We start from the raw sequence: 27,081 nt of genomic DNA, 5'->3' as shown, positions 1-27,081 counted from the left end.
TGATTTCAGGGTTTTGACAGCATAGGTCACAAGTAAAAACAAGTTCTCTTCTGCTCTGAAGTTAGATTATTTATATGAGATGATCATCTGTTATTTCCTTTTTTATTTAAGAAATAAGGTATAAATTTCATATTCTGACTTCTAAACTGCTGTGTCAGGGCATTCTTATAAACAACAACAGTAAAAATGATGATGATGATGATAATAGTAACAACAATAGTTAATTTTTATTGAATGTTTAGTATGTGGCTAGGTGCTATGTAAATATTCTAGAAATATCATTTCATGTTTGCTAACAATTACTCTGTGAGACAGGTATTATTATTATTTACTTACAGATGAATAATTTACCCAAGTAAGTAACAAGTAACATACCCAAGGCCTGTATCTAGTGATGGAGTAGTGAGATAATAAAGAATTGATACATTAGTCTCTGTCCTCAGTTCTGGCACAGAGCTTCTAAAACTATTGTAATTTCCTAAGTGATAAGACCACTAGGAGCATCTTTTGTTCTAATACCTAGTCTTTGACCCCAGTTTCTGACACAGGAACCCTTATAGTCTCATGGATGATAAAAATGTCTTTTGTTTTAATAAGGCTACTCTGGGCAGGCTCCTGGATGGCTCCTGGATAGGGGTTGATCACCAGAAAGACCAAGCCATGATTAGAAGCTTGGAATTTCAGCCTTACCCGCCATCTTCCGGAGAGGATTGAAGCTGAAAATGAATTTAATGATTGGTCAGACCTATGTGATGAAGCTTCCACAAAAATTCTAAAAGTGTTAGATTTGGAGAGTTTCCAGGGGGTCAACACATTCATGTATTAGAGAGGGTGACCCACCCCAACTGCACAGGGACAGGAACTCCTATGCTCAGGACCCTCCCAGATCTTACCTACCTATTCCTTTATGTGGCTATTCATCTGTATCCTTTATTATATCCTTTAATAAACTGGTAATCATTTGTGTTTCCATGAGTTTTGTGAGCCGCTTTGGCAAGTTAATTGAGTGCAAAGAGTGAGTCATTGGAACCTCCAATTTATAGTCAAGTCAGACAGAAATTGTGGATAACCTGACAACTACTTGTGACTGGCATCTAACGCAGTGGAGGAGCAGTCTTATGGGACTGAGCCCTTAACCTGTGGGGTCTGACACTATCTCTAGTTAGACACTGGCAGAATTAAGTTGTAGGACACCACGATGGTGTCTCAGAGAACTGCTTGGTGTGGGGAAACCCCACACACATTTGGTGACCAGTGTCAGAAGAGAAGTGCTCTGTGTGAGTAGTGAAGGAGACACACAGGTGGAAATCTGGATGGTTTTCCTATACAGAGTCTAGATTGACTCCAGAATCTGTATATAAAACAATTGAGCTCAACTGTTTCCCTGGGAAATGCTCACATTGGACAATCAATTCTAGAGAAAATTATAAAAATGAAATCTTCTCTTACATCATAATCCCTCTGGCCACCAGGTCCCATCCCTCAGTTTCTGTCTTTGTCTAAGACATCTTCTGCTTCTGTTAACCACAGGTACCCTCTCTAGCAGCAACAGCATTTCTCAGTTTTTCTTCCTACAGTCAAAAGTGACCTAACTGGCATTCCCACAATTTATGCTTTGGTAATAATGGACGGTACAAATGTCTACCTGTAGCATACCGGCTTTTCAATCATTTTTCCAGAGATTATGTCATAATACACAATAGGCAGTCAACCAGACAGAGTCGCAGGACTGTCAGAGGGGGCCTTTTTGGAAAGGTGGGCATTTTGGATCTTTTTACAATGAGCTATACGTAGAATGAGCCCTATTTTAACTGTTTAGCTCTAAATACAATAAATCAAGGAAAACAGACACATAAAAGCAGGGGAAATGTAAGATCTCAGGATAAAACCTATAGTCCTTAACACTGCTTGCTAAACTCATAACATACTCTTCCGTTCTTACTTCTCCAAATTCATCTCTCATCACTGCTTATCTCATTTTTTAGGTGCTGAAATACTTGACCATCATCAATTCCCCAGCCATCTACCAAAGTGCTGTAGCCTATACCATGTACACCACTCCAACAGCTTGTGAGAAAGTTATATTCTCCTTTAATTCTCAGGTTAAGTATATATTATTTTGGAAAACTCTCCTTGCCCCTTGAAGTGGTTATAAGTGTACCTCCTATGGCCTCCAATGGTTCCCCATATTTCTTTATTAAAATACTCATTATACTGTATAGTAACTGCAATTGTCTATTAACATCCACTGGACTTTAACACTATCTTCATGATATTTAGTATTATTTGATCACCTGTGGCAGAGACTTCTAACTTCTGCCTTTTTAATGTATTTTGTATAGTAGAAACTCAAATTCTGCTATGAAGTGCCACATATTTTTCTTTGACTGTTTCTTCTGAGCTAATCAGCAAAGAGTGTGAGGAGGCTGGGGCACTGTACAAAATATGGACTGGTTCACAAATTTGCATGTCATTCTTGCACAAAGGCCATGTTAATCTTTGTATCATCAGTACATGTGTTGCCAAAGTGAGCACTGCTAACTCTTTTTCAATACGCACGTTCTACTTTGCTCCCAGCACAAAGCTAGGCTGCACATCCAGCTCCTTTGCAGAATGTAACTCAGTTCAATCTAAGGGAACAGAAGTGATAAGAGCCACTACCATACCGGGTCCATCTAAACCTTCTGTGTGACATACTATTTAATATCTCCTTTCTAGATCTGGGAAGAAAATGACCCCATGGTGAATTTGAAAGCCAAAAGTTAAAACTGCAAAATGACTGGCAGCCTAAGTCTCTCAATAGTTGTTTGAAGCACGCCCCCTTCTCTTATCTAGAATCACTTTGGCCTTTCACCTGAGAAAGAAATAAGCTTCTTTTTTTAAAATCCTCATTTGGGGAGAGGGGCCTAATTTTTACAGCATTGATTATATCACTTTTATATTTCCTGGAATCTAGCATAATGCTTGTGTAAACATTAGAAATCTATAAATATGCATTGAATTTTAAAATATCAAGTGGATAAATGAGTAGCATGAATATGTTAAATTATCTTTTTGTCATAGTAGCATTATGAAAATAACTAACATTTCTTTTATGCTTAATATATGCTACTGCTTTCTAAGATCCTTTGCATAATGATCTCACTTAATTCTCTTAACAATATTATAAGGTAGGTACTATTGTTATCGCATTGTACAGATTAGTAAATTGAAGCTTGAATCAGCTTACTCACTATCCAGTGCATCATAATCATTGAGTAAATAAATCAAGATTCAATGCAAACAATTTGACTCAAAAGTCTATGTTTTTAACAAGTCTAAAATAAATAAATGCCATACCTAAATGACTTCTGTAAGCAAAAACGAATTCTTCAACTAATAACAAATTATGATACACAATACTATGTGTTTTTTTTAAATACCAAGAAACTTAAGTTCTCAATTTGAGGATAAAATCCAAGTTTAATCCTCATAGAAAATCAGTTTTCAATTTGAGGATAAAATCCAAGTTTAATCCTCATAGAAAATCAGTTTTCAATTTGAGGATAAAATCCAAGTTTCAAGGTTTCTAGTATTATTTTAAACACATAATTGGAGTTTTAGCTTCTTCTGGCTCATGTATTTCAACAGAGAACAACAACTGCCTTAGAGATTTCTAGATTTCATTAACTTACCAGTTTCATTAAATACATAAAATTAGAGCTTACTCTTAAATCAGTAATCAATTCTTGCACATTTAGAGGTCAGCCCTCAGGTTATAATTCACTCAAAATCACTTTGTTCTCTAAGTTAAGAAAATCCATTGTGATCTAACAGCGTCATCTTCATCATGTCCCGAAAAAAATGCTCCCCACACAATTGGATCAATATTGCTGTAGAAAGCTTAGCCTAGATTGATTAGGTTGGTGCCTGTTTGGATATTAGTCATTTTATCAGGAGTCCCAGACTGGCTTCTAAAAAAATCAATGCTTTCCAGTTTCAAATTCTAGTACCAAGGGTATGTCAGAGACATTCACAGTATGGCCATTCACTAGTATGAGACTTAGCCATTATTTAAGTAATAATATACTTCATGATAGAAGTAAAACGGATAGTTCTAAAAGGCACTAGAATTTTATCAATGGATTCATTTAACAAAATCTACACAAGTGACTTATTTTTAGGATAACTATAATAAAATCATTATTTCTGACTCAGCTGATTCCCCCATATTACAATATCGATAATTAAAGCTATAGTTGTCATGATTATTAATTAAAAATTGCCAAACACATATTGTCACAAATTCAGTTTAAATGTGCCTTAAATCTTTTTAAAAAGCTATCCAAAAGTCCTAAAGGTATGCAGAGTAGATGGGAGATCTTTTTTAAAAAATAGATTTTTGCATATAATATGATTTTTAACTTGTTTTCAATATTTACATAGGACTATTTTTAGAGATTTAAAAAATACATTACCAAAATCTGGAAAAAAGTATAAATTTTTATAATAGTGGTCTATGAGTGACAAAAATTATGAACGTATTAATGTATATTCAAAACTAGCTACATATATCACTTTTTAGTGTTTGTTTATTTTTCAGAAACAACCAAAATCAATTTTATTTTTAAAATCTTTTCTGAATAAAATCTATATCTAATGTAAGTGCAAACACTGTAGAAAATGATTTCTAGAGAGATCTTTGGCCTAGATAAACTAAAGTTTCTCCAATTTTTAAAATTATAGCATACTAAAAATTTTAATTTGATATATTTTACATAGAAAATAGTTACATTTTGAAGTAGAGCTTTAGTATATTGCCTGGGAAACCCTGGAAAAGGGCTGGAAAGTGTTATTTAAAAATCAGGTACTCTCTCCAGAGAGAAGAGACCGTAGAGGCCCTTTTGCCTTTTGCACAAAAATAAAATACAAGAAAAGTGGCAGTGAGACTTTCTATGTTCTCTAATTCGTGCAGGTTTTTTATGGAATATTTGGAAAGCAAGGGGGCAATTTAAATAATAACATGAAACACAATGTTAGGTTCATAATTAACTATATAATGCACTAAATCAGATATGTTAGGTTCTAGTAGAAATAAAAGTTGATGGTACAGAAAAACCTAAATGAAAAAATTATCATCAGAAAATCCCCCAGAGTACAGCATTTTTGTTATGGCAGCCAGTGCAGAGTGACACAATGAAAAACAGCTGCCATTATTTCTAACAAATTAGTACAGTTTTACAGCTTGAGTAGCACAGGTATTCTGAAAATAACTTTGCATTTCCTACCAGAGAATTCACTACCTTTGTGCAATATACACAACCCTTTACACGGTGGCCCCACCTATCTCTCTAAATCCATTTTTTTATCATCTTACCACCCTCACAATACGGAGCTATTTATAGATGTCTATTTTACAACTCTCTGTTTTTCCTCTGCTCTGAATTTCTTTCCCCTGCTCTGAATTTCTTTCCCCAATGTATCTACCTGGAAAACTCTCACCAACCTCAACACCCCAAGTGAGTCACCTCTTGCTTTGCACAGCCTTCCCCAGCCCCTTTAGATAGAGTTATCGCTCACTTCTCGCCACTAATTATATTTGTGCTTTCAGAGCATTCAGCATTTACATGGCAGCCTGTCCAATTATAATTTTGCTTATATGTTTCCCTCAACTGATGAGCAGTTTTTAATAATAAGAATAATAATGGAATTGACTTGCTTTATTGAGTTGAGGTGAAATGCAGTGAAAGTTTTACTAAAATAAGTAGAAAACCTTTTCTAGGACACAAATTTCAAGAGTTTTACTACTCTCATTTTAGAAATGCCATCTAAAAGAGAGGAAAACAAATCCAAATTAAGTTTATTGAATCTTTTTAGCTGGTTAGGAATGCTTAAAAGACTGAATTTTTTCATTTCATTAGTGACATTTCCTCAAGTATTATTGAACTAGCCCTCATCAAAATATATGAAGACCAAAGGCATTCTTATGCTTGGAAGTGCCAATGTTGAAAATAAATAACCAAGAAAGAAATACTTCTAACTGAAAGCAAATCTAAGGGACAGTTGAAGATTTGTGAGCAGGCAAAGGGCTAAGCTGAAGGAATATTGGATCAGCAGCAAGAAAATCTGATTTCTAGTTCCTCAGCTGCCATTCAATAATATCCCTCGGCCAATACATGCATATATACACACAAACACATACACATACACAAAATACATACACACACTATCTATAAAATGAGGGCTTTTATAACATACATTTTTTCAGTTTAAATATTTTTTAAGATGTTTAATAGTTCTTTATTGAGGTGATCAATTCTTTAAAAGTTATTCTGTAATATATCACAATAGGATTTACTTAATATGATTTAAACTTCATTGTTTTAAATACAGAGTTTTCATTTTAATATATGAAGATGAGAATAGTCAATACTACTCACAGCGCCTGGTTGTGGCCATGCTCCACTTGGCTATAGACTTTCACTGACTCACTCACTAACTCATCCAAAAATATGCTTTAGCAGTTACAATGTGTTAAGCATGTACCCTCACTTAAAGAATCTACTTTAAAGTAAGGAATTAGCTTATTCACAGGCAAATATATGGTCCTTTAAAATTACTAATGCCTTCTGATACAGAAGTTGCTGGGTTTTAATCTGTATGTGTTTAGACATCAGTAAAAGATTAAAATTAAAAGTAGAATGTTAAAATTCATGGTGCTTGTATTGCCACAAAAGGTGATTAAAAGAACTCTGTTATTTATCCTAAATTCTGACTGTTTCATTAATAGCAAATCTTTAACAAATAATACATAGAAAGAAAAATTAAGAAACCTTTTTTATGGGGAATGATGGGTCATTCTCCATATTGGGTCACCTATGTTCTATTTTTTTTTTTTTTTACATTAACATGATTCCTTTCTCTGAGTTTGATAAAAATGATTTATGTCCAAGATAATACTTTAACTTGAGTATTACACAGTATAAAACAAGGTGTAATGAGAAAAGAACTCTAGAACATGAGATGAGAAACAAAACACTACTACTCTGAATCTGATTTCTACAGATCTAGGTCATGTCATCTTGTACCTCTAAGCCGCCATCTGTAATAATAATCCTTATGTTCGCCACTGGTTTGCTATGATGAATGCAATAACAAGTATGGAAATGCACTATAAATGTCATGATACCAATACGAGATATTCTTATTAATTTATTCATGAAATAGGTCTTTGGCTAAGGCCATAGAACTTGGACTTGCCTAGAAGCAATACATGGTACCACTGTCTAATTTTGGGTAATCTGCACTACACCTAAACTTTGGTCTCTTCATACATAATTGGGGATATTGCTACCTCATAGGATTATTTTAAGCATTTTATAAGACAATGTAACTAATTCTTCATCTGATGCCTGGCCCTGGTAAGTGCTCAAAAATATTAATAATTCCAAAAAATAACTGAGGTTTATAGTATGTACTTCCATTACTATTTTTATTTAATTCACCTAGATGAATGAAAGCTCTGTGAAATTATAATGTCTGAAGAATTTAAAATACTAAAGCAGAGTCGCGATCCAAATTTCTAATTAAGATCTTGAACTTTAATACAAGGAAAGTAGCCTCAAGAATATACTGCTAGGGATATTTATGTAAACTAATCTAAAATGTTTCTTCTCTTATTTATATATATCCTATAGATGCAGATAAAGGAAAAACACAGAGGTGATGCTTCAGCTCACATCTCCTCTCGTCAGTTGATAGGCAACTATCACAGCTATGAAAGCTTGTTTGTTGTAGTTACAGGGAGAGATGGAGATTTTTATTCTCTCTTATTGAAGCCTAGAGATTTGTGGCTGAGAAAATGAGTAACTAAATAAGCAAATAAAAGACCATTTAGGAACCACAAGAAAACGTAGAAACTCTTCCCAGAGGAGTATACTGTATATGCTGGTTGGATACATCACTGTTGTTCACTTCAGCTCTACATCCATATTTCATGTGAGTGAAAATGAAGGGAAGCACCCCAGAGAATTAATACTGGTGTTCTAGAAATTACTGAGAGTTCCATTTATAATTTTCCTGCAGATTTGTGCTTTCAACTTATTTCTGAGAAAAGGAAAGATGTTTGGCTAGAATATATATCTTCTAGTAAATGCCCATTAACATTTTCTCATGAAATTAGTTTGCCTGAGAGACTCAGACAGTCTGTTCCAGCTTAGCAAATGTCAAAATTAATATTAGACAAGAATAATTTGCCTCTTGATCTTAATTAGCAAGTTCATCATCTTGAACCAAGGTAAACAATGAGAAAAAGTATGAACGATGCCAGTAAACTGAAGGAGACCTGGAGATTAGGTGGGCCTCAGTCTCCATCAGTTTCAAGTAAACCCCTTTAGTTCTTAGACTGCTTAAGCCCACGGTGCTTTTTGTCTTCTCACTTACCAAGGGCTTGGTTTCATCTTCATCTTTGAAATAATAGAGCTGATCTCCCTTGAGCACAAACCAGCGGGTATGCCAAGTCTTGACAAAGCCTCCTTGCTTCCTCAGCCACCCACACTTCATGGCGTTATTCCGCCCTTGGCTTGGTTGGGTGTGCTCCATAGAGTCATTGTTCTCTTCCATTATTAAGCTGATGGACTTTCCTGTTTAGCAAACAAACAAACAAAAAAAAAAAGAAGAAGAAGAAGAATAAGGTGCTCTGATATAATCAATTCTCTCTTGTTTATAAATTCCCTATTGATTATAAATCACCCCTGCCCCTTAAAAAAATACAGGAAGAGGAATGAAAAAGTGTATCAACTCACTTGCCAAATTTCTAGAAGCAAACCACAGACCTGACAACAACTTAACTGGAGGAAACTTGGAGAGAGTTCGTGGTATCTTCCTTAAATGAGCTAGCCAGCTGGGTAATAATATCCCTCTTTTTACTAAGTAGAACTAAAGAATGGGAAAGTTTTGTAGGTAATGTGTTAAGAAGCGATATTTTAAAACTAAAACAACAAAAACATAATTCTCATGATAATGGGCCTCTGTGTCTGGTGTGCACTGATTGGGGCCAGCTTGTTCAGGCCTGCGGTTATTTGAGCAAACACTAGCCTGACACATGTTAAAGTTTACAGAGACTATTTTAAAAATCTCAATGGAAGACATTTGTTTTACATATGTGAAAATTTCTCAAGATGTATCTGGCCCCTTTCCCCCAAAGTGTGTCCCCTTGAGAGTTTCTTTGGCTGGTCAGGGATTAGTGCAGCTGAAAAAGTTTAGGAAAAACAAAACAAAATAACACACACACACAAAAACTCCTGCTTGGCCAGATGAGTTTTCTTCTAATGTCAGGAATGAGTGGTGAGCTCCAGGCAATTACATGAAGAACATTTCAAGGTTATGTGTGAAGGAGTATACTGTACACACTATACATGGCAAAAAAAAAATGAGTTTATCATAGAATAAAAAGTAACCAACGGGCAAGCAGCTAAACTGCCACAGTAAGAACAGAGGAGGCAGCTTTCTGGGAGAGCTAAGGCCAATTGGTTAAGAAAAAGAGACATTTTCCTGTCCCTAAGGCTTCCAGCAAATTCTTGCTAATGTTTATTTCTTAGCATATTTTCAGGAAGTAAAAAGTCCTCTCTCTTACCCTTGTGTCTTTGATATGGATATAAGGATACAGATTAAGTAATAAAACATGGAATATTCCTGTTCTGTCATATCAATGCATAAAGCTCTTATTTTTTCTGCCTGATTTCAGAAAACAAGCTATCTTTCTGTCTAGTCCTACTTCCGCCATGAATTTTTCAATTGATTTGTATGTACACAATCCTAGTTAAAAAGTCCATGAAGTTTTCATTGTCAGCCCTTATTTACTTAAGGTTCTTCTTTGAAGATAAGGGTTAAACCTCCCATTACTGGGCATTTAGTTTCTTTGACTTGAGTCCAGCCATTCCAGTTGCAGAGAGGAAGCAGAACTTTGGTTCTAATTACTTCCAATTTTGATAATCTCCACCATTTTCTCAGTAGTTTTGTCACTTCCATTGGCATGCATTCCAACCTGTGTCTTTCCTTGCTTTTATCTCTATCTCTTTCAACTACTTTTAAACTTCAAGTAGGTCACTAGACCACTGTCTGTCTCACTTAATATCCACTCTTTCTTTTCTTATATTGAAACAACTTTCTAATTAATAGGCTCTCATCTCTACAAAACATCTTGGTGCTTCCTTTGCTCCATAAGGCATTCCCATGACAGTAATACCTTACTGCAGGAAACAGTTCTCCAATCGTGTGCATGCATGTGTGTGCACAGATTGGATCACGCCCAATGCTTCAAGTTTGTTATGACCTTAGGGCAGGAATTTTCTTTCACATTACTTGACCTAGTATAATGAGGCAAGTAAACCTCACTCTAAATGCACAATAAATGCTGTAACATAATTTAGATAATAAGTATGCTTACTTAGACCACTCTAAATAATCTCTTTTGGTTTCCTGGTATTTAAATTGTTCAAACCTACACAAGTTGCTATTTCATCATTACCTATTTATTGTTTGACCAAATATCTTAACTTATAAAGTTGAATAACCCCTTAAAACAGACATTCACACACACACACACACACACACACACACACACACACATTTAGAATTCACTGCACAACAACAAATTCTTTCTTTTGGGCCCTTCTTTTATTCTTTCCTCTTATATTCATGCTTTCTATTAAGTTTGAAAATCCCCTCTAAAATTCTTTAAGGTAATTAGCAACATACCATCAATAACGTAAAAAATACGAGTGCCCAATTTTACTTTCATCTACCATTAATGCCTTAGTAAAAAATGTGTGCATATTAGAACATGGTTTGTGATTCTTCTTACATATGTTGTTTACAAGACTCGTGAAACCACTGACAGCATCGCCCACTGAACTCCTGCTATAATGCCTATGTTTTCATGACTTCGGAATGCATCAGCAAGTATTTTATTAGTATTAATTGTAACAATTCATTAAAACAGAAATGAAAACAGATTGTACCATATCCCTAAGGGAAAATAATACCACAACTATTGGTGGATGAGTATAATTAAGTTTTAATAAAATAATCATGATTTTTATAGAGGAGTCTTGATATTTCTGCAGAAATCAAATGGCTCAAATTTTACCCTTCATCTTTAAAATAACAACACTGGACTGGGTCATTTCTAACTATGGTCCCTTCTAGTACTCTGAAATCTACCATTTCTGTAATTCCATAAACATGAGAACACCAGATATTCCACAGCACTTTTTACCATGTCTGGCATATGGTGAAGCACAATCAATGTTTAATGAATTAATAAATTTTGCAATAGGTTTGATGCTAGATATCTAAAGTGAACATGATCTCCTTCTAAAACCTGATCCTGCCCCAAACTTGATCTTAATAAATGGCACCATGATACACCCAGTTGAAAAAGGGGGGTGGGGGGACAGATTATTTTTGATGCCTAATTCCTCCTTACCCTGAATATTAAATCTGTAAGTTCAGAAATATTTTCAAATCCATCCAGTTGGCTCCATCTCCATTGCTACTCTATGATCCAAACCACCATTATCTTTGACTAGGTAATTCTAATAGCCCTCCAACTGGTCTTGTCACTTCTATTTTTAACCACAAACACATGAGTACATGCTCACACATATTTCATTCTCCACAAAGCAGTCAAAGTGAGATTTTTGAAATTTAAATCAGATACCAATGATCTACCCTTAAAATTCTGATTGTCTCCCATTGTACTTTAAAATGTAGAGTCTTACCATGGCCTATACATCAGGAATCATCTAATACCTGATTACTGACCTAGCCTAATCTCATGCTGTCTCCTCTTTATTCCCCCAAAACACACACATACACTCACTTAAAAGCTCTAGTACAAGCTACCAAACCAACTTATTTTCAGTTCTGGAAACACCCAAGTCCTTTATGTCTTGAGTCTTGATACTTGTGGATCTCTAGCTAGGTTCTTTTGCTTCATGCTCTTTGCCTGGCCCACTCTTTCTCATCCTTTAAGTCTCAGATTAAAATCTACCTCCTCCAACAAGCTTTAACTAATCATCCAGTGAGTTACCTCCCCTCTTGTTATTCTCTATTACTGAACTCCGTGCTCTCTTCTTAACACTTCTCTAGATTGCTATTTCTTTAGCTGTTTATGGCCAATCACTCCTGCAGGAGATCATAAGTTTCATGAGGTCAGACTTGCTTTTTCTCACTACAAGTTTACCTAATGCCTTTGAGAGTACTCAGTAAACAATTATTAAATCAACGAATAAAGCTACGTAACAACCACAATATAATTCATATAAAGAGAATTTTGGAGAGTTTTTAAATTGCATTTAATGCCTTAAAGAAGAATGTATACTTTAAGAACTTGACTTTTTTTCCCTTTAACATAGACTTTAACATGAAAATTGTCCTTAAAAACAATGTCAAAATCATCCAACTTAAATGAACCTAAAACTACTCTTTATTTAGAAATATAAAATTCAAAACTTATACTTTTTAGTTTTGGCAGGAAATACATGCAATCAATTGTGATTAAGCATGAAGAAAAGTATAGTTTACTCATTTAGTTTATCAAAGAATACTTTAATTGAATCTCCACTGGGAAAGTACTTTGACTGCGGTCATGCCATGGCAACTGGATGGCACATGAGATCACAAAGTAGAACTATCAACTTAGGTGTTTAGCAAATCAACATAACAATGAAAACATAACAATAATTATGTATTACTCTAAATCATTACTCTAAACTAACAAAAACAGAATTGAAAAGTCACAAAATTACTCTCGCACCTTCATATCAACCTTAGGAGAAAGCCATAGTGATGCCTACTGTAGCATGTAAAGGCTTAGAAAGTTCTCATTATTTGATGAGCTAATGGCTTTGAATTATTTTCCAGGTGTGGAAACTGATTTGTACATGTACTCCTATAGTTCTTTGAAACCAGATGGCCTAGGAACACAGTGGTATTGCATGGTGCAATCTGAGATGAAATTCATGCTCCTAACAGAATTTTCTAAAAGTCAAAACAGCCACGCACATAGGTATTTATATTTGTGACTTCAACAAAGAATACATAAACATGCTTATAATCAAAGATGTATATAAATAGAATGCCATATACCATAGAATTGCAGTGTGTTTGAATTTGCCTATATAGCTTCACATGTTCAGCAAACACAAGAGACTGACAAAGATGGAGGGAGCTAGAGAGAAAAGGGGAAAGAGAAAAAGAAAAAAACTTAAAAGTATAAGCAACTCTGCCATAATGCCTCCATTACACCCAATGAACACATGCTTCCGTAACAAGTGGGAGGTGCATTCTTACAATCGTGTCAGTTCCCTCGGTACCATGCTGTGCAAATGTGATCCCGGAGATTCATAGTTTAAATTATTTCACACCGCATAGCCTCTCAACACAAATTACTCCAGTTGTTCAGTAAAAGAACAATGATCTGTCTACTGCTAGGGAAAAAAGTAAAAATGAAACTGGCAGATTTAGTAAAATACTACAATCTGTGAGAGATTTATGTGACTTTCAAGAGTAATTTTGTTCATATCCAATTGTCACCTTTTATGTTGACATTACAACCTAACTCCTTTGTAAAATGAATGTGATTGCACTGTACAAGATAGCCAATATTTATCTGAATTCTAATCTTTCTTATTTAAAAAACTTTGTTTTGTAGTTGTTGCTAAGATGCCGGTTTGTCAAGCAGTAGTACATTTTATTGAGCTGTATGTCTAAATTCTAACATGTAGCCTTTCTATGGCTAATGGTTTACAAAGCAACAACATACACAGAGAATGAGATAGCATGTGTGCATGCATGTATGTATATGTTTGTATGTCTGTCTGCATGTACATGTGTGCATATGAGCATGTGTATGGTGGATGTGAATATATTTACATTGTGTGTGTATTCTCCCTAGGGAAGAAAATCCTCAAAGGCAAACAATTTGAGATTCCTTTCTCATTTTTTAAATACTAAGTTCCATGCCACTGGAAAAATACGAAACTATTTTCCTGCAGATCAGACATTCTTTGATGAAGCAGAGAATGAAAAAGAGCTTTGCCATACAACGTTCACTGAATGACCTGGTTGTGGTATGAAGTTATAGATTTATTTTTATTATTTCCCAGAACATTTCTTCAATAACAACAATTGTTTACCGATTTATAATTTAATATTCTAAATATTTAAATAATTTCAGGCTTGGTCTCTCTTTTTCCTTCTCCACTCTACCCCTTCTCCCCAAGTAGGCACCAAGGAAAGGCCAAATGAGCACACAGTGAAAAGGTGGTCATTCTGCAAGCCAGGAAGAAAGCCTCACCAGATCCTGACCATGTTGGCATCTTGACCTCAGACTTCCAGCCTCCAGACTGTGAAAAATAAATGTCTGTTGTTTAAGCCCCGCCAATCTATGGCATTTTGTTATGGCAGCTAGAGCAGACTAAGACAATGTATTTTCATTTAAAAAAAATATGGAAACATTTAAAGAATTAAATCTTAGTAGCTGGTTGTAAGGTAACTGTTAACTAAAGAAAAATGATGAGGAAAAAAAAGTTTACTTTCTGTCCCTCACTCTCAATCATACGACCTTTTCACTTGAAGAATGAATCAAACCGTGGTGCCTAGAAGGGAATTAGCACTGTAGCTCCAATAACTGCAGAGGATCGAGTGGAGACTGTTTTAGCTGCAAGTCAATTCCAAGAGCCTAAATCTATATTCAGGAAGCAATCGAATTTCTCAAGTATCTTGAAAGGGCTTTGGGTTTCCACACATGGTTTTTTTTCACTGCCAGGACTTCATGGTTAAATTCTATTCATCATTTAGCTTCTCTACAAAGGCTTCCGTGGTGCCACTGTTATCCCCAATCTAAATGTTCCCCTTCTGTAAACATCCATATCACTCTGGATATAACCTTTATCACATATAAGCCATATGTTTATTATTTTACAGTCTTCTACACCATAACTCATTAAGGATAAGGGCTCTCTGGAACCCTCCCAGACTAACTAGCATACACTGAATACTCAAAGGTTGGTTGAATAAATGTAAATGAATAGAGGAACAAGTGAATGCACAAATGCATCAGTCAGTTTTGGGGGCCTACTAGAATTGACCCCAGAGGCCTCAAAGCTCCCCAGAGTATACTGCAAAAAACCTAAATATTTGATGTTATTAGACACTAATGTAAGGACTTCAGTCCAAATTCTCCCATCTAAATCTAATCTTTTAAGCTTTTAGACGTTTAAAGCTAAACTGAACTTCAGAAACTATTAAGCAAAAATACTCCTATATGTCTCACTGGTGATGCTACTCTTAATCATAATTCGAGTTAAAAATAAAGAAATATTTCTCTTAAAATTGAAGAGTTTAAATGTGAAGAAAACACGGTAACTGAATAAAGTACAGTAGTCATGAATACGAAGTTTAAAGTAGTCACCAGGCAAGCACATGTAGGGGAACTTTAAAAGTAATAATTTTGTAAATGTGCAGTTAATTTCCTGAGGAAACATTAAATATCCTGTTGCTTGATTCATTTGAAATTAAATTGTTCAAAACATCAGAGAACAGACAATAATAGAAAATTATGTATATGTTGAAATGAGTCAGGAATGTCAATCTACATTTTATACTTTAAGTTTCAATATTTTCAAATTTATTTGCCAAGGAATCAAAATGACTTAATGGGATGAATCATTTAAAAGAAAATTTCTTTGATATATTTGCTTGTTTTTGTTTCATGTTTACTGCCTCATTTTTTTTTTTTAGAGAGAATCTTCTCCCTCTTAAGGAGGTTTTAATTCAATAAGGAGAAAAATATTTTAATATGTACTTAAATATGTTCCCCATCGCCACATCAGTATTTAAAGGATGAGTAAAAAAAAAAGGACCACTGAAATTCCCAATGCGGATAACCCGAGTAGAAATAAAAATAAGATCAAAACAAATACTTTGCCATTTATAAGATTAAGAGAGGAATGACATATTCATAGCGAGTACTGCTGCTTTTCAAGCTTACATCAGACATTATTAATTGATCATAGTTCTCTTTCTTGCAGAACCTAGATACACCCCCAGATGCCTTCTCATTACAGCACTCTAGATAGTGGCAACCAGTCAGTCATATATGAAAAGGAGAGGGAGGCTCTGCTCCTTTGAGTCTATAAACAAACCAAGAAATGAAGGTATCCTTCTAATATAAAATAGAAACTTAGGTGCTCCCCAAGAGAGAATGCCATTTTAAATGGAAAAAGAAGAGAAAGTCAACTTTTTTTCTATTTTTCTAAATTGAGGTAAAATTGACATAACGTTATATTAGTTTAGATGTACAATGTAATGATTCTGTATTTGTTTATACAGTTATTTGCCACTTAAGAATGGGGTTCCAGTCTGAGAAATGCATCATTAGGCAATTTCCTCATGCACAGATCATGGAGTGCACTTCCGTAAACCTAGATGGGATAGCCTACTACACACCTAGGCTATATGGTATGACCTATTTCTCCTAGGCTATAAGCCTGCACAGCATGTTACTGTACAAAACACAAGATTAAATCAAGCACAAGAGAAGATGATGCAATCAAGAGACGTGGTGAACATGAGATGTATGAGGCTGTTGCCAGCATAGCTCAGCATACAGTTTTACAGCAAACTTTTGTTTTATAAGTATAAAGAGTATGCTCTAAATAATAATAAAAGGTATAATATAGTAAATATATAAACCAGTGACATAGTCATTAATATCATTATCAAGTATTATGCTCTGTGCTATCCTTTCATACGTCTGGCCTTGCAGTAGGTTTGTTTATACCAGCATCACCAATAAACACATGAGTAATGTCTTGTGCTAAGATGTTAAGATGCCTATGATATCACCAGGCAGTTGAAAGCTGAATTTTTCAGCTCTATTATATTCTTATAGGACTATCATTCATTGTATATTTGACCCGTCCTTGACCAAAATATTATGTGGCTCATGACTCCATTGCAAAATGATCATCATAATTCCAGTTAACATATATAACCATACATAGTTAAAATTTGTTCTTGTGATAACTATCAAGAGCTACTTTCCTAGCTCTTTCAAATATACAATACAGTATTATTAACTACAGTTAACATTCTGTATATTACTAATTATAATACATTATATAAAAATATGGAACATTTTACAAATTTGCTTGTCATCCTTGTGCAGGGGTCATGCTGATCTTCTTGGTATCACTCCAATTTTAGTAAATGTGCTGCTGAAGTAAGCAGAAAAGTCAACTTCTTTTAATGGAAAGAACTAATAACTTGAATAGAGCTCTAAGATGACAATAATCATTGCATTGTATGGCCACAAAGAACAAAAGAAACAAATGTGAAGTAGGGAAAAGGAGCTAGGACTTGGATGTCCCTTATTTTATATTAGTTAATCCAATTTATGACTAGACCCTTAAAAATAGGATCGGAAACCTGATTTTATAAACATCTCAATTTTTAAGCTTTTGTGAGTCCCTCCCTTCCCTCCCTCACGGTTCATTAGCAAAATTGTTTTAAAAAAACTGTTTCAAGGAACAAAGAAAAGAGGTTTTTCCATACCTAAATCTGAAAGGTAATAGTATTATAGTACCCAAAGGATGGGGGAGCAGTGGCAGCAATGAAAGAGAGTTTTCGTGCACAGTGGGAAGAGTGGAGAGGGCAAAGCTGAAACAAGTGAAGCGCCGAGAAAGACAGGCTCAGGTGGGGAGAACCTTCTCAGATGGGTCATCCTCTCACAAGAGGGAAATAACCTTTGGGCCTATCACTAAAGACTTTCTCCATCTCTGTTCCCTGATGGTCACATTTTTAAGCTTAGATAAAAGCTTGTCTGAAATATCACTTTTAATGTCAGAATCCTTAGTAAGTCCAACCCAGGAAAATCAGATATGTTGTTGATTACATTCTCATTTTAAGGCTCTCTATGGGGCTAGCTTTTTATTCAACCACACTACAAAGAAAATACTTTACAAGTAGGTAACTTTGGTTGAGATAGTCATTTGTCTACAGTGAACTCTCAGATTTTCTACTTTAAATGCAAGCCTTAAGGTATTTAATGATTTCCAATAATGATTTCTTTGTCAATTAATCCTGTGGGTTGAACATCATCAGCCTTGTTTTATAAGCGCTGGGAAATTACTATGCACTCTAAGTATATAAATCTTGTCTTAATCACTGAACCACAGTTGCTCTCCCAGTGGTTTATTATATTCAGGTACTGACAATACAATCTTCTTATTAGAATTTGAGGAAAGTGGGGAGATGTTAAAGTGAAAAAAAATCTGACTGCTATTCCACTTTATTAAGTATCATTCATATTATGACGGACTTTGATGTGTTAAGCTTTGATCTTTGATGAGGTACCATTATTCTCATATAATCTGAAAGCATTTTAGTTCTTCAAAATATCTAATTCACACTTTAGATAAATTAAATAGAAACATAGCTTTATTACACCTGGATATATTTAATCGGCAGTTCAGTGAAAGATAAATACATCCTATACATAAAAAGTCATTTTTTTAAAACAACAGAAAGCTTGGTAGGACATACATTTTTTGGAGTGTCTAGAAGCCTATCTTTGGGGAACCTTCTCTGCCTCACGCCATGTAGTTTCGGTTGGTAGCGTTATCCCACTGCCAGAGAGGGGGCTTCCACTTGAGGTCCTGGCCCAGGGAGTGAGCACATGACTGAAGTAGTACCAAGTGAAGTCCTTCCTTAGGAGAGCTATAGACACTAGAAGGATAAGCATCTAAGGTTGACAACATTCATCTTTCCTGACCCATCAAGGAAAGCTTTCTGCAAAATGAGAAAAGCAGATGTGAAAGAAGAATGGAGAGGACCCTACAATATCCATCCTAGTTCTAGTTCCTGAAATTCTGGCCTTTGTGTACCTTCCTGTGAACCTATGAAACATGTCTTATTCTTCAGAGCAAACTGATCAAATAAATTTGTTTGCTTAATTTAGTTTGAGTTACTTGCCACCCTAAAGAGTCTCTATTAATACCAAGGAAAAACACTTAATAAAAAACATTTCTGTAAAAATTTTCTTTCAAATAATAAAAATCTAGGTTTACAGCACATAGAGCTTCCCCTACCTTGTACCACAGACAAAAATAAATTCAAAATAAATATTAGACCTAAATGTAAAAGCTAAAACTTCTAGAAGAAAACATAGGAGAACAAATTCACAACCTGAAGGAGGAAAGTGATTTTTTTAGAAAGGATACAGAAAATAATAACCATAAAAATTTATAATTTAAACATTATTAAAAGTAAAAATTTCTGCTTATCAAAAGACACTATTAAAAAATGAATAGGCAAGGCCTAGGCATTGTCAGAAAATATTTACAAAACATATCTGCCAAAAGACTTACATCTATAGTATACAATGGATTCCTACAACTCAATAATAAAAAGACAAAAAGCAAAACAACTTAGAATATGGAAAAAAATTAAATAGACACTTCACAAAAGATATACAAGTGTCCACTCATCTCATGAAAAAGTCCCAGCATCATTAGATGTGAGAAAAATGTATATTCAGATCCAATGAGATGCCATAACATAAATATTTGAATGGTTGAAATTAAAAACAGACTGATAACACTAAACATTGGTGAGACTATGGAGCAACCAGAATTTTCATACATTGCTGGTGAGAGCATAAATAGTAGAACCACTTTAATAAAAAGTTTGGTAATATCTTGTAAAATTGAACATACCCCTAACCTAGCAGATTGGACTTAGCTGTTCCAATCATAGATGTATAAACAGAAAAATGAAATATATATGTTCACAAAAATATTTGTACAAAAATGTTCATAGTAGTTTTAGTCATACTAGCCTCAAATGATGACCATCAGCAAGTGAGTAGATAAACAAATGGTGGCACAATCATACAGTGAAATACTCCTTAGTAACAAGAACCAAACTTTACATACACATAGTGACATGAATGAAATCTATAGTTGTTATAATGAATAAAAGAAGCCAGCTATGTGAATAAATGTTTCATGATTCTATTCACATGAAGTTATAGAACAGGCCTAACAAGTCTATGGTTATAGCAATCAGAAAAAATGGCTACTCTTGATGGCATGAATATTGACTGGGAAGAGGCACAGGGGACTTTCTAAGGTGATGGAAAAGCCTTATATCTTGATGGGAAATGAGTTACATGGGTGTAGATATTTGTCTAAACTCACAAACTGTACACTTGAGACTTGTACAAATCGATGTTCTAATAACTTGTATTCTCTTCACCAAAAAAATGATAAATACTGAATTCTATTTAGTATGTTTGCTTTTTACTATTTAGTGGTATATGCTAACAATTCTGAAATTACCTTCTGTGTATTCCAAGTTGAGTAAATAAATATATATGTTGAATATAATGGGAGGTCGAGTTCCTCATTGTTGGAAAAGGAAGTTACAAATATGGAAATGAGAAGACAAGAATGTATCCTGTGGTTTGAGATTAGAATTAGAATCAGTATAAATTTATGTTTTTTATTTTATTTTTAAAATAAAGTTGTATATATTTAAGGCATATGAAATGTTTGCTACAGTCAAGCTAATTGATTTATCATCTCCTCACATAGTTACTTACCACTTTTTGTGTGTGATGAACGCCTTAAATCTACCCTTAACAAATTTCTGGTATTTAACACAGTATTATTATTAACTACAGTCACCACTCTGTACATTAGTTTCGAGACTTATTCATCTTATACAACTGCAACTTTGTACCTTTTAACCACCATCTCATGGTTTTTAACATATAGATAGATAGATATAGAAATACAGACATTTATTTACTAATGCTGTTAACCGAAAGGACCTAGAAGTAATGACATACCAGTAGCAATTAATGAGTACACCTAGTGTCCAAATCCTGACTTGTGAATGCCATACACTTTGAAATAGAAGCATGATTGCTTGGATAAAAGATTGATTCCAGGGCTTGGTCATGAAAATTGTAAAATAAACCTAGAAATAACATGTATCAGAAAGTCAGGAAACACTCAAGAAGGTTGTGAAAATTTCAAAAGGACACAGAAGCTGATTTGAAGTGGTTTTCACTGGACAAATATGGGAGAATTTTAGAATATTAATAAATAATAATAGTATGGATGATACCTATAGAATAAAACATGAGACTATATGAGTTCTATTGATATAATAAACACACAAAAAAACAAACAAATGGAAGACATAAGAAACTCTTTCTTTCCGTAGAATGTCAACTAATAAATATATGGAAGCAACAACGAAGTTAAAAAAATTATCAATGGATGCAAAAACTAGTGGTAAAAGTTTCATCTATATATATATATATATATATACATATATATATATATATACACACACACACACACACATAATTTTAAAGTATCTCTCCAAAAAATTAATCATTATTTAGAAAGAGTAAAATAACATCACTGTGGAAAAACCCAGCAATTCCAATGTGATCCAAAGTTTATATCATCAATGTTGGAATAAACTGTCTTTATGTGCTTCCTGATGTGATGTTCTGAGGACACATTATCTGTCACTTCTGTGGTAATCCTTCCAAAAAAGCATAACTTGACTCTAATCATGAGGAAAAATTACACAAACCCAAATTGAGGGACATACTACAAAATAACTGGTCTATACTCTTTAAAAATCTCAAGGTCAAAATGAAAAACAAAACATGGTAAAGGACTGTTCTAAATGAAAGTACAATAAAGAGACATGACAACTAAACACAATGCTTGTCCCTGGGTTGGATTCTGGGCCAGGGGAAAAAAATAGAGAAAGGAGGAATTATCAAGAAAATTAATAAAATTTAATTATAAATTGTGGAATATATAATAGGATTCTATCAATGTTAAAGTTTCTTATTTTGATCACTGACAATTGTAGTTATGTGATAGTATACTTGTTCTTAGGAGATACACTTTTAAATATTTATAAAGGGGCAAGATGTCTCCAATTTATTTTTAAATAATTCAGAAAAATCGTAAACAGATATATAGCTAAAATGATAAAGAAAATGGAACAAAATGTAAATAACTGGTGAATCTGGGTAAAAGGGTATTTAGGAGTCCCTAATACTATTTTTGAAAGCATATCAAAATAAAAAGTTATAGAACACATATAGCTTACTGTAAGATGACACAAAGAAGAAGCAAACTGTTTTTCACTGGACCACCAGTAGGCTTCAAATATGCTACTGTGATTGAAAGGGTACTTACACTAGAAGTTAGTAAACATGGCTTTGGAACTAAATAGTTATCTGACCTTGAGAAAATCATTTGATTTTCTTGGCCTTAGTCCGCTGAGCCTGAAAATAAAGAGGTTGAAATGAACTATCTAAGATTTCTGCTAATTCTAAAATGCTGTGATTCATAGAAATGGTCTTTTAACAGCATTTACTTCTAGAGATAATATGATTAGTAGAAAAATTTTGTAGTTCAGTTAAAGTTAAAACTTCTAAAGGTAAAAGGACACAGAATAGAGTAGAAGTCTTGTTCTATCCTGGCACTTGTTATTGAATTGCCATGCCATTTTAGTTTCATTTTTTTTAAATGTCATACCTTAATTTAGAAGAATATAAAAACCATTAACTGACACTAAAAATCTATATATAACATTCTCTTTGCTTTTTTACTCATTCAGAAAATAATATATAGTGTTTACTATATGCTTACCATTATGATATATAAGTACATATTTATGTACATGGATGTGTATATGTGCATATGTGTGCATGTGTATGTGCAATTATATACATTTAATACTCACAAGTCTATGAAGTATGATTATTATTTACACTTTACCGATAGGGAAGCTAAGATACTGAAATATACCTGTAATCCTACTGCTAATAAGTGGTTGTTTAAAAACCATGCATTCAAACTTATGCATTGTGGTTGCACAGATGTGTTCTTAGCTATTATTCTACGTTGCTTCTCAAGTGTTACGAAAAAAATAAACTCTAACAGAGAGCAGCCCATGAATTCAAAAATTCCATGAAGAAAAGTGATCCTGATTTATAAAACTGTTTATTCTTTATGTTGTGTACACATAGAGCCTCATTTTCCACATCTATCGCTAACATATTTTTATCTTGATATATATGCACATATATTTCATTTGGAGTTTTTACTTTTAAAATTCAAATACTTGGCAGACTCTTCCAAGTGAACCTTTGGCTATGCTGACTTGCTGCTCTTTGTTATTCAGCAGCTTGAAAGCAGACAGGTGAAAGGAGTCAGGTGTTGCTGTCTGTTCTCTGCAGAGGCCAGCAAATAAAGCCCAGTCTGCTGCCCTACACTGGATATTCTCAGCCCAAAGAACAAAAGAATAAGGCTCATGTGCTTGATCTTTCACGAAGAGAAAATCAGCAGTGAAAGTGACAGGTTCCTTTTGCCTTTAAAAAAGAAACTACAGAACACTGTGTAATTTTGATTGGAAAAGTACAAAGTTATACGTCCTAAGAATTTTATTACAGCATGAATAACACATGTTTCCTTTCTCCAGGTGCCAATATCTGCAGTCACCTGTTTAAGTCAGTTAGGCCTCCCTAGGCGCTGGAAAATTACTCATGCAGAAACAAAACTTACCCTTCATAAGACAGATTTGAGGGTTGCGGGGGGGGGGCGGGAAATAAAGCTGAATAACAGTTAAACAAAGATGTTTTTAACTACAATAAAATTATCTGAGACAAATAAAAGACAGGGATTTATGACAACAGTAAGAATTGAAATCCATCATATTTTAATATTTGACATATTACCTTGCAAAAAATAATAATCACTAATATTTATATATAGGGCTTCTTGTAATTTTGTACACATAATCTGAATTTCATAAATTCCATATAATCCCATATAATTCTGGCAAAACTCTTAGAATGTAAGGCTGATGTCCCTGCTACATATGGGATCCAAGAGGCTAAGGTGATTTGCTCAAGTCATAAACCTAGCAAGTATCTGAGTATGTATTTTTTTACTCTAGACCCTGAAGCTTTGGGATTTTTTCCCTTTTTTTCCCACTGAACTACACTGCTTCTATTCATACTATTACCTTATATAGACTGCTACCTATAGTTACTGGAATTCACCCCCAAAATGAAGGAATGAATAAAGTAATAATGGATTAAAGAGTAGGCACTTAAATATTTAGTATAGCTTAAAACTTATAAAAATTTGTAAAACAAAATTAATCGACCATTGAGGAAATACTTTAACAGTATTTACTTTTCATAGAACTGCTTTAGGATTTCGAGAATTTAAATATAAAATGGAGACATTGCATGGAGATCACTTATAAGAACTCAAGTATTAGCACAACTTAAATTACAATATTAGAATGAAAAGAAAAATAAAACATTTTAAGGATTGTAGAAAAATTCTGCTTTCCAATATTGTTATGAAATGTAACACAGGTTAACAAAATATAAAATTTACTAATGTTGTATACTATAACATGAACAGATGGCCAATTTCCAATTTATTAGAAAAATTGCACTTATCATAAAACTATAATAAGCACAATTTGGGCTTACTTTGAGATTCAGAAGCCATTCAGAATCTTGTAATACTATAATCTCAGTTAACAATATTTTTATCATTTACAAATCATCACTCTCAGGTATACCAACAGTTGATGATATCATTTTTCCTACTCTCACAACTAAAGTGTTCTTTTTTTCTATCCTTCCCATTCCCTCTATCCTAACTAGCTTTGTTCTACTCTCAACACCACCACTTTGCCTCACAGCTGGATGATGACTTCATTTTAACCCTCAGTTTCATGCTTGTAAGGATCCCACTCTCAGTACTACTGCCAGACTGATAATTCTCAAATATGTATTTTATATAGTTCAGAAGTTCAATAGCTGCCAATTGCATAGCACGTTATGTTTAAACTTAGCTTTATTTTCAAGGTGTCATAATCTAAGCCATTTTACCTTTCTAAATTATTGTTCATTATTCCCCTACAAGCATCCAGTGAAGCAGTCATCCAAATCTATATACTCCATTTAACCCAAACACTCAGTACTTATTCTTGGAACTTACTGCATTTAAAATCATCATCATTATCATCATCATCATCATCATCATCATCATCATCATCACCACCACCACCACCACCACCATTAAAAGCAAATATATACTATTTACAATGCACCAGGCAATATCACAGTGCTTTAGACATTTTAACTCATGTAATCTTTATAATAACCTTGTAAAATAGATATAATTATTATGACTTTCATTTTGCAGAAGGTCCAAAGCAGTCAAGTAACTCATGCAAGGCCATACAACTAACAGTAGAGCCAGAATTCAAACCAAGCAGTTTGGTTCCAGTACAAGTAAACAGTAGAGCCAGAATTCAAACCAAGCAGTTTGGTTCCAGATTCTACATTCAAGCACTATCTATATACCTCCAAATTATTAATTAATACAATTTTCTTATTGTCAGTTACAGAATTAGATATTAATTATTTCATATATTCTCCTTTATCTCTTTAATAAATAATAAAATCATACCCAAATATTTTATTTCTTTGAGGGGCCCCTTAATATTAGATATACAGTTAGCCCCAAACAATATCCCTAAGGGAGACCATTTTATTCAAAAAATAAATATTATGAAAGGCAAAGATTCAAGAATTATGATTAATTAAAATGTATAAAACTAGATCTCCTGTCACCAACAAAGTCCTCTAGTCCAGGACTTGCCTATGGCAAGAGTCTTGAGAGAATGAAGACTGAAGCGTGCACTGGCAGTAACTGCTTGAGTATTTCTACATCAGAGAGGCTCAGGACAGCTTTCTCCTTGTGAGAAAGACCAGGGATTCAGAAAACTTGCTTTTAAAATATAGTTGCCCAACAAGTACACTTATTTAGATTGTAGGTTGTCAATCAAAAATGGCAACAGTTCCTAAAGATGTTCTTACTCTCTACATAAAACTGGGAAAACATAAATAATCCATATTAGTTATTATTCATTTATTATGTGGGAGAGAGGACATCACTCCACTAATCCCTCAAAATTTTATCATTCCGTTAATGACTGATCATGCTGATGACCTGAAGGAGGACTTTAATAAAGATTTGAGGATACTTACAAATAGAAGTTATCTCTCTCACTTTCAAATGAAGCATATAGCTTTTTGAAAGAAAAATATTCTTATACATAAAAGTACATACAGAAAATTCCAAGACTAGAAATTTGAATAGAACTCTGATTTCTTTCTAATAGGGCACCAGGCCTGGCCTTCTATACTCTCAAGAAGACACTTTCCTCAAGGTCTAGCTCAAATGTCAACCCACCTGGGAAACATTTTTTTTTTCCCTCAGAATGAATTACCCCTTCTTCTGTATTGTAATAGCTTTTTATTAATACTTTTGATTATATAGTACAATAACTACTACTTAGAAATGGGCTTATCTTGACATCTAGATTGTTACCAACCCAGATGTGCACTAAGTGAACAGATAAACCAATGTGATATATAATTATGCAATTAGTACAACTCATCAATAAAAAGAAACCAATGATTAATTTATGAAGCAACATGGATAGTTCTCAAAAACATTATACTAGGCTAAAGAAACCAGGCACAAAAGAACACATACTGTTGTTAAGAATTGTGAAGGATCTGAGATTTTACTCAGTGTATAAGTTTGTAAGTTTCATGAATGCTGGCAGAAGACATGAGATTTCTGGATCAGAGACAAAGAACTTTATGACTCATAGCAATAGGATTATCCAGCGCATCATGCTTGCATGAGTAGTGGGCTGTTGTGTTACAGGATAGGAATCTGGGAGCTTCAGGAACTTGAATCTATTATAATGGACAGTAAGCCTGCCTGACCTTTGCTTCAGAGGGATACATTATGTTTAGTACACCGCGCAATTACAAACCTGCCCTTTTCTCAGGGAAAAGACATTATCTCTAGCTTTCAAACTTTGCTATACAAACAACTTAAGAAAAACTGTCCTGAACAAAAGCAGTAAGTACCTCTGCTCACAAGACATGCA

The 27,081-nt window shown here is 34.0% G+C and overlaps 1 protein-coding gene and 1 non-coding gene across 2 annotated transcripts in view; both read right to left on the bottom strand.

The window, feature by feature from the left end:
* The window catches only part of ARHGAP24 (Rho GTPase activating protein 24), a 436,021-nt gene that overhangs the window by 342,906 nt on the left and 66,034 nt on the right, over positions 1-27,081 (bottom strand). Inside the window, exon 2 of the mRNA XM_039845794.1 lies at positions 8,422-8,621. Within this exon, the coding sequence (XP_039701728.1) occupies positions 8,422-8,601 (180 nt within the window). The 5' untranslated portion in view covers positions 8,602-8,621. The remainder of the gene's footprint in view (positions 1-8,421; positions 8,622-27,081) is intronic.
* Positions 17,171-17,277, bottom strand: LOC120588686 (U6 spliceosomal RNA). The gene has a single exon (XR_005649274.1). It is a non-coding gene; the product is annotated as a U6 spliceosomal RNA (small nuclear RNA).

Source organism: Pteropus medius, unplaced genomic scaffold, assembly GCF_902729225.1.
Source record: "Pteropus medius unplaced genomic scaffold, Ma_sr-lr_union100, whole genome shotgun sequence".
In the NCBI taxonomy this organism is placed as follows: Eukaryota; Metazoa; Chordata; class Mammalia; order Chiroptera; family Pteropodidae; genus Pteropus; species Pteropus medius.
The sequence above is the reverse complement of the archived record's forward strand: the minus strand, read 5'-3'. Positions and strand labels throughout refer to the sequence as shown.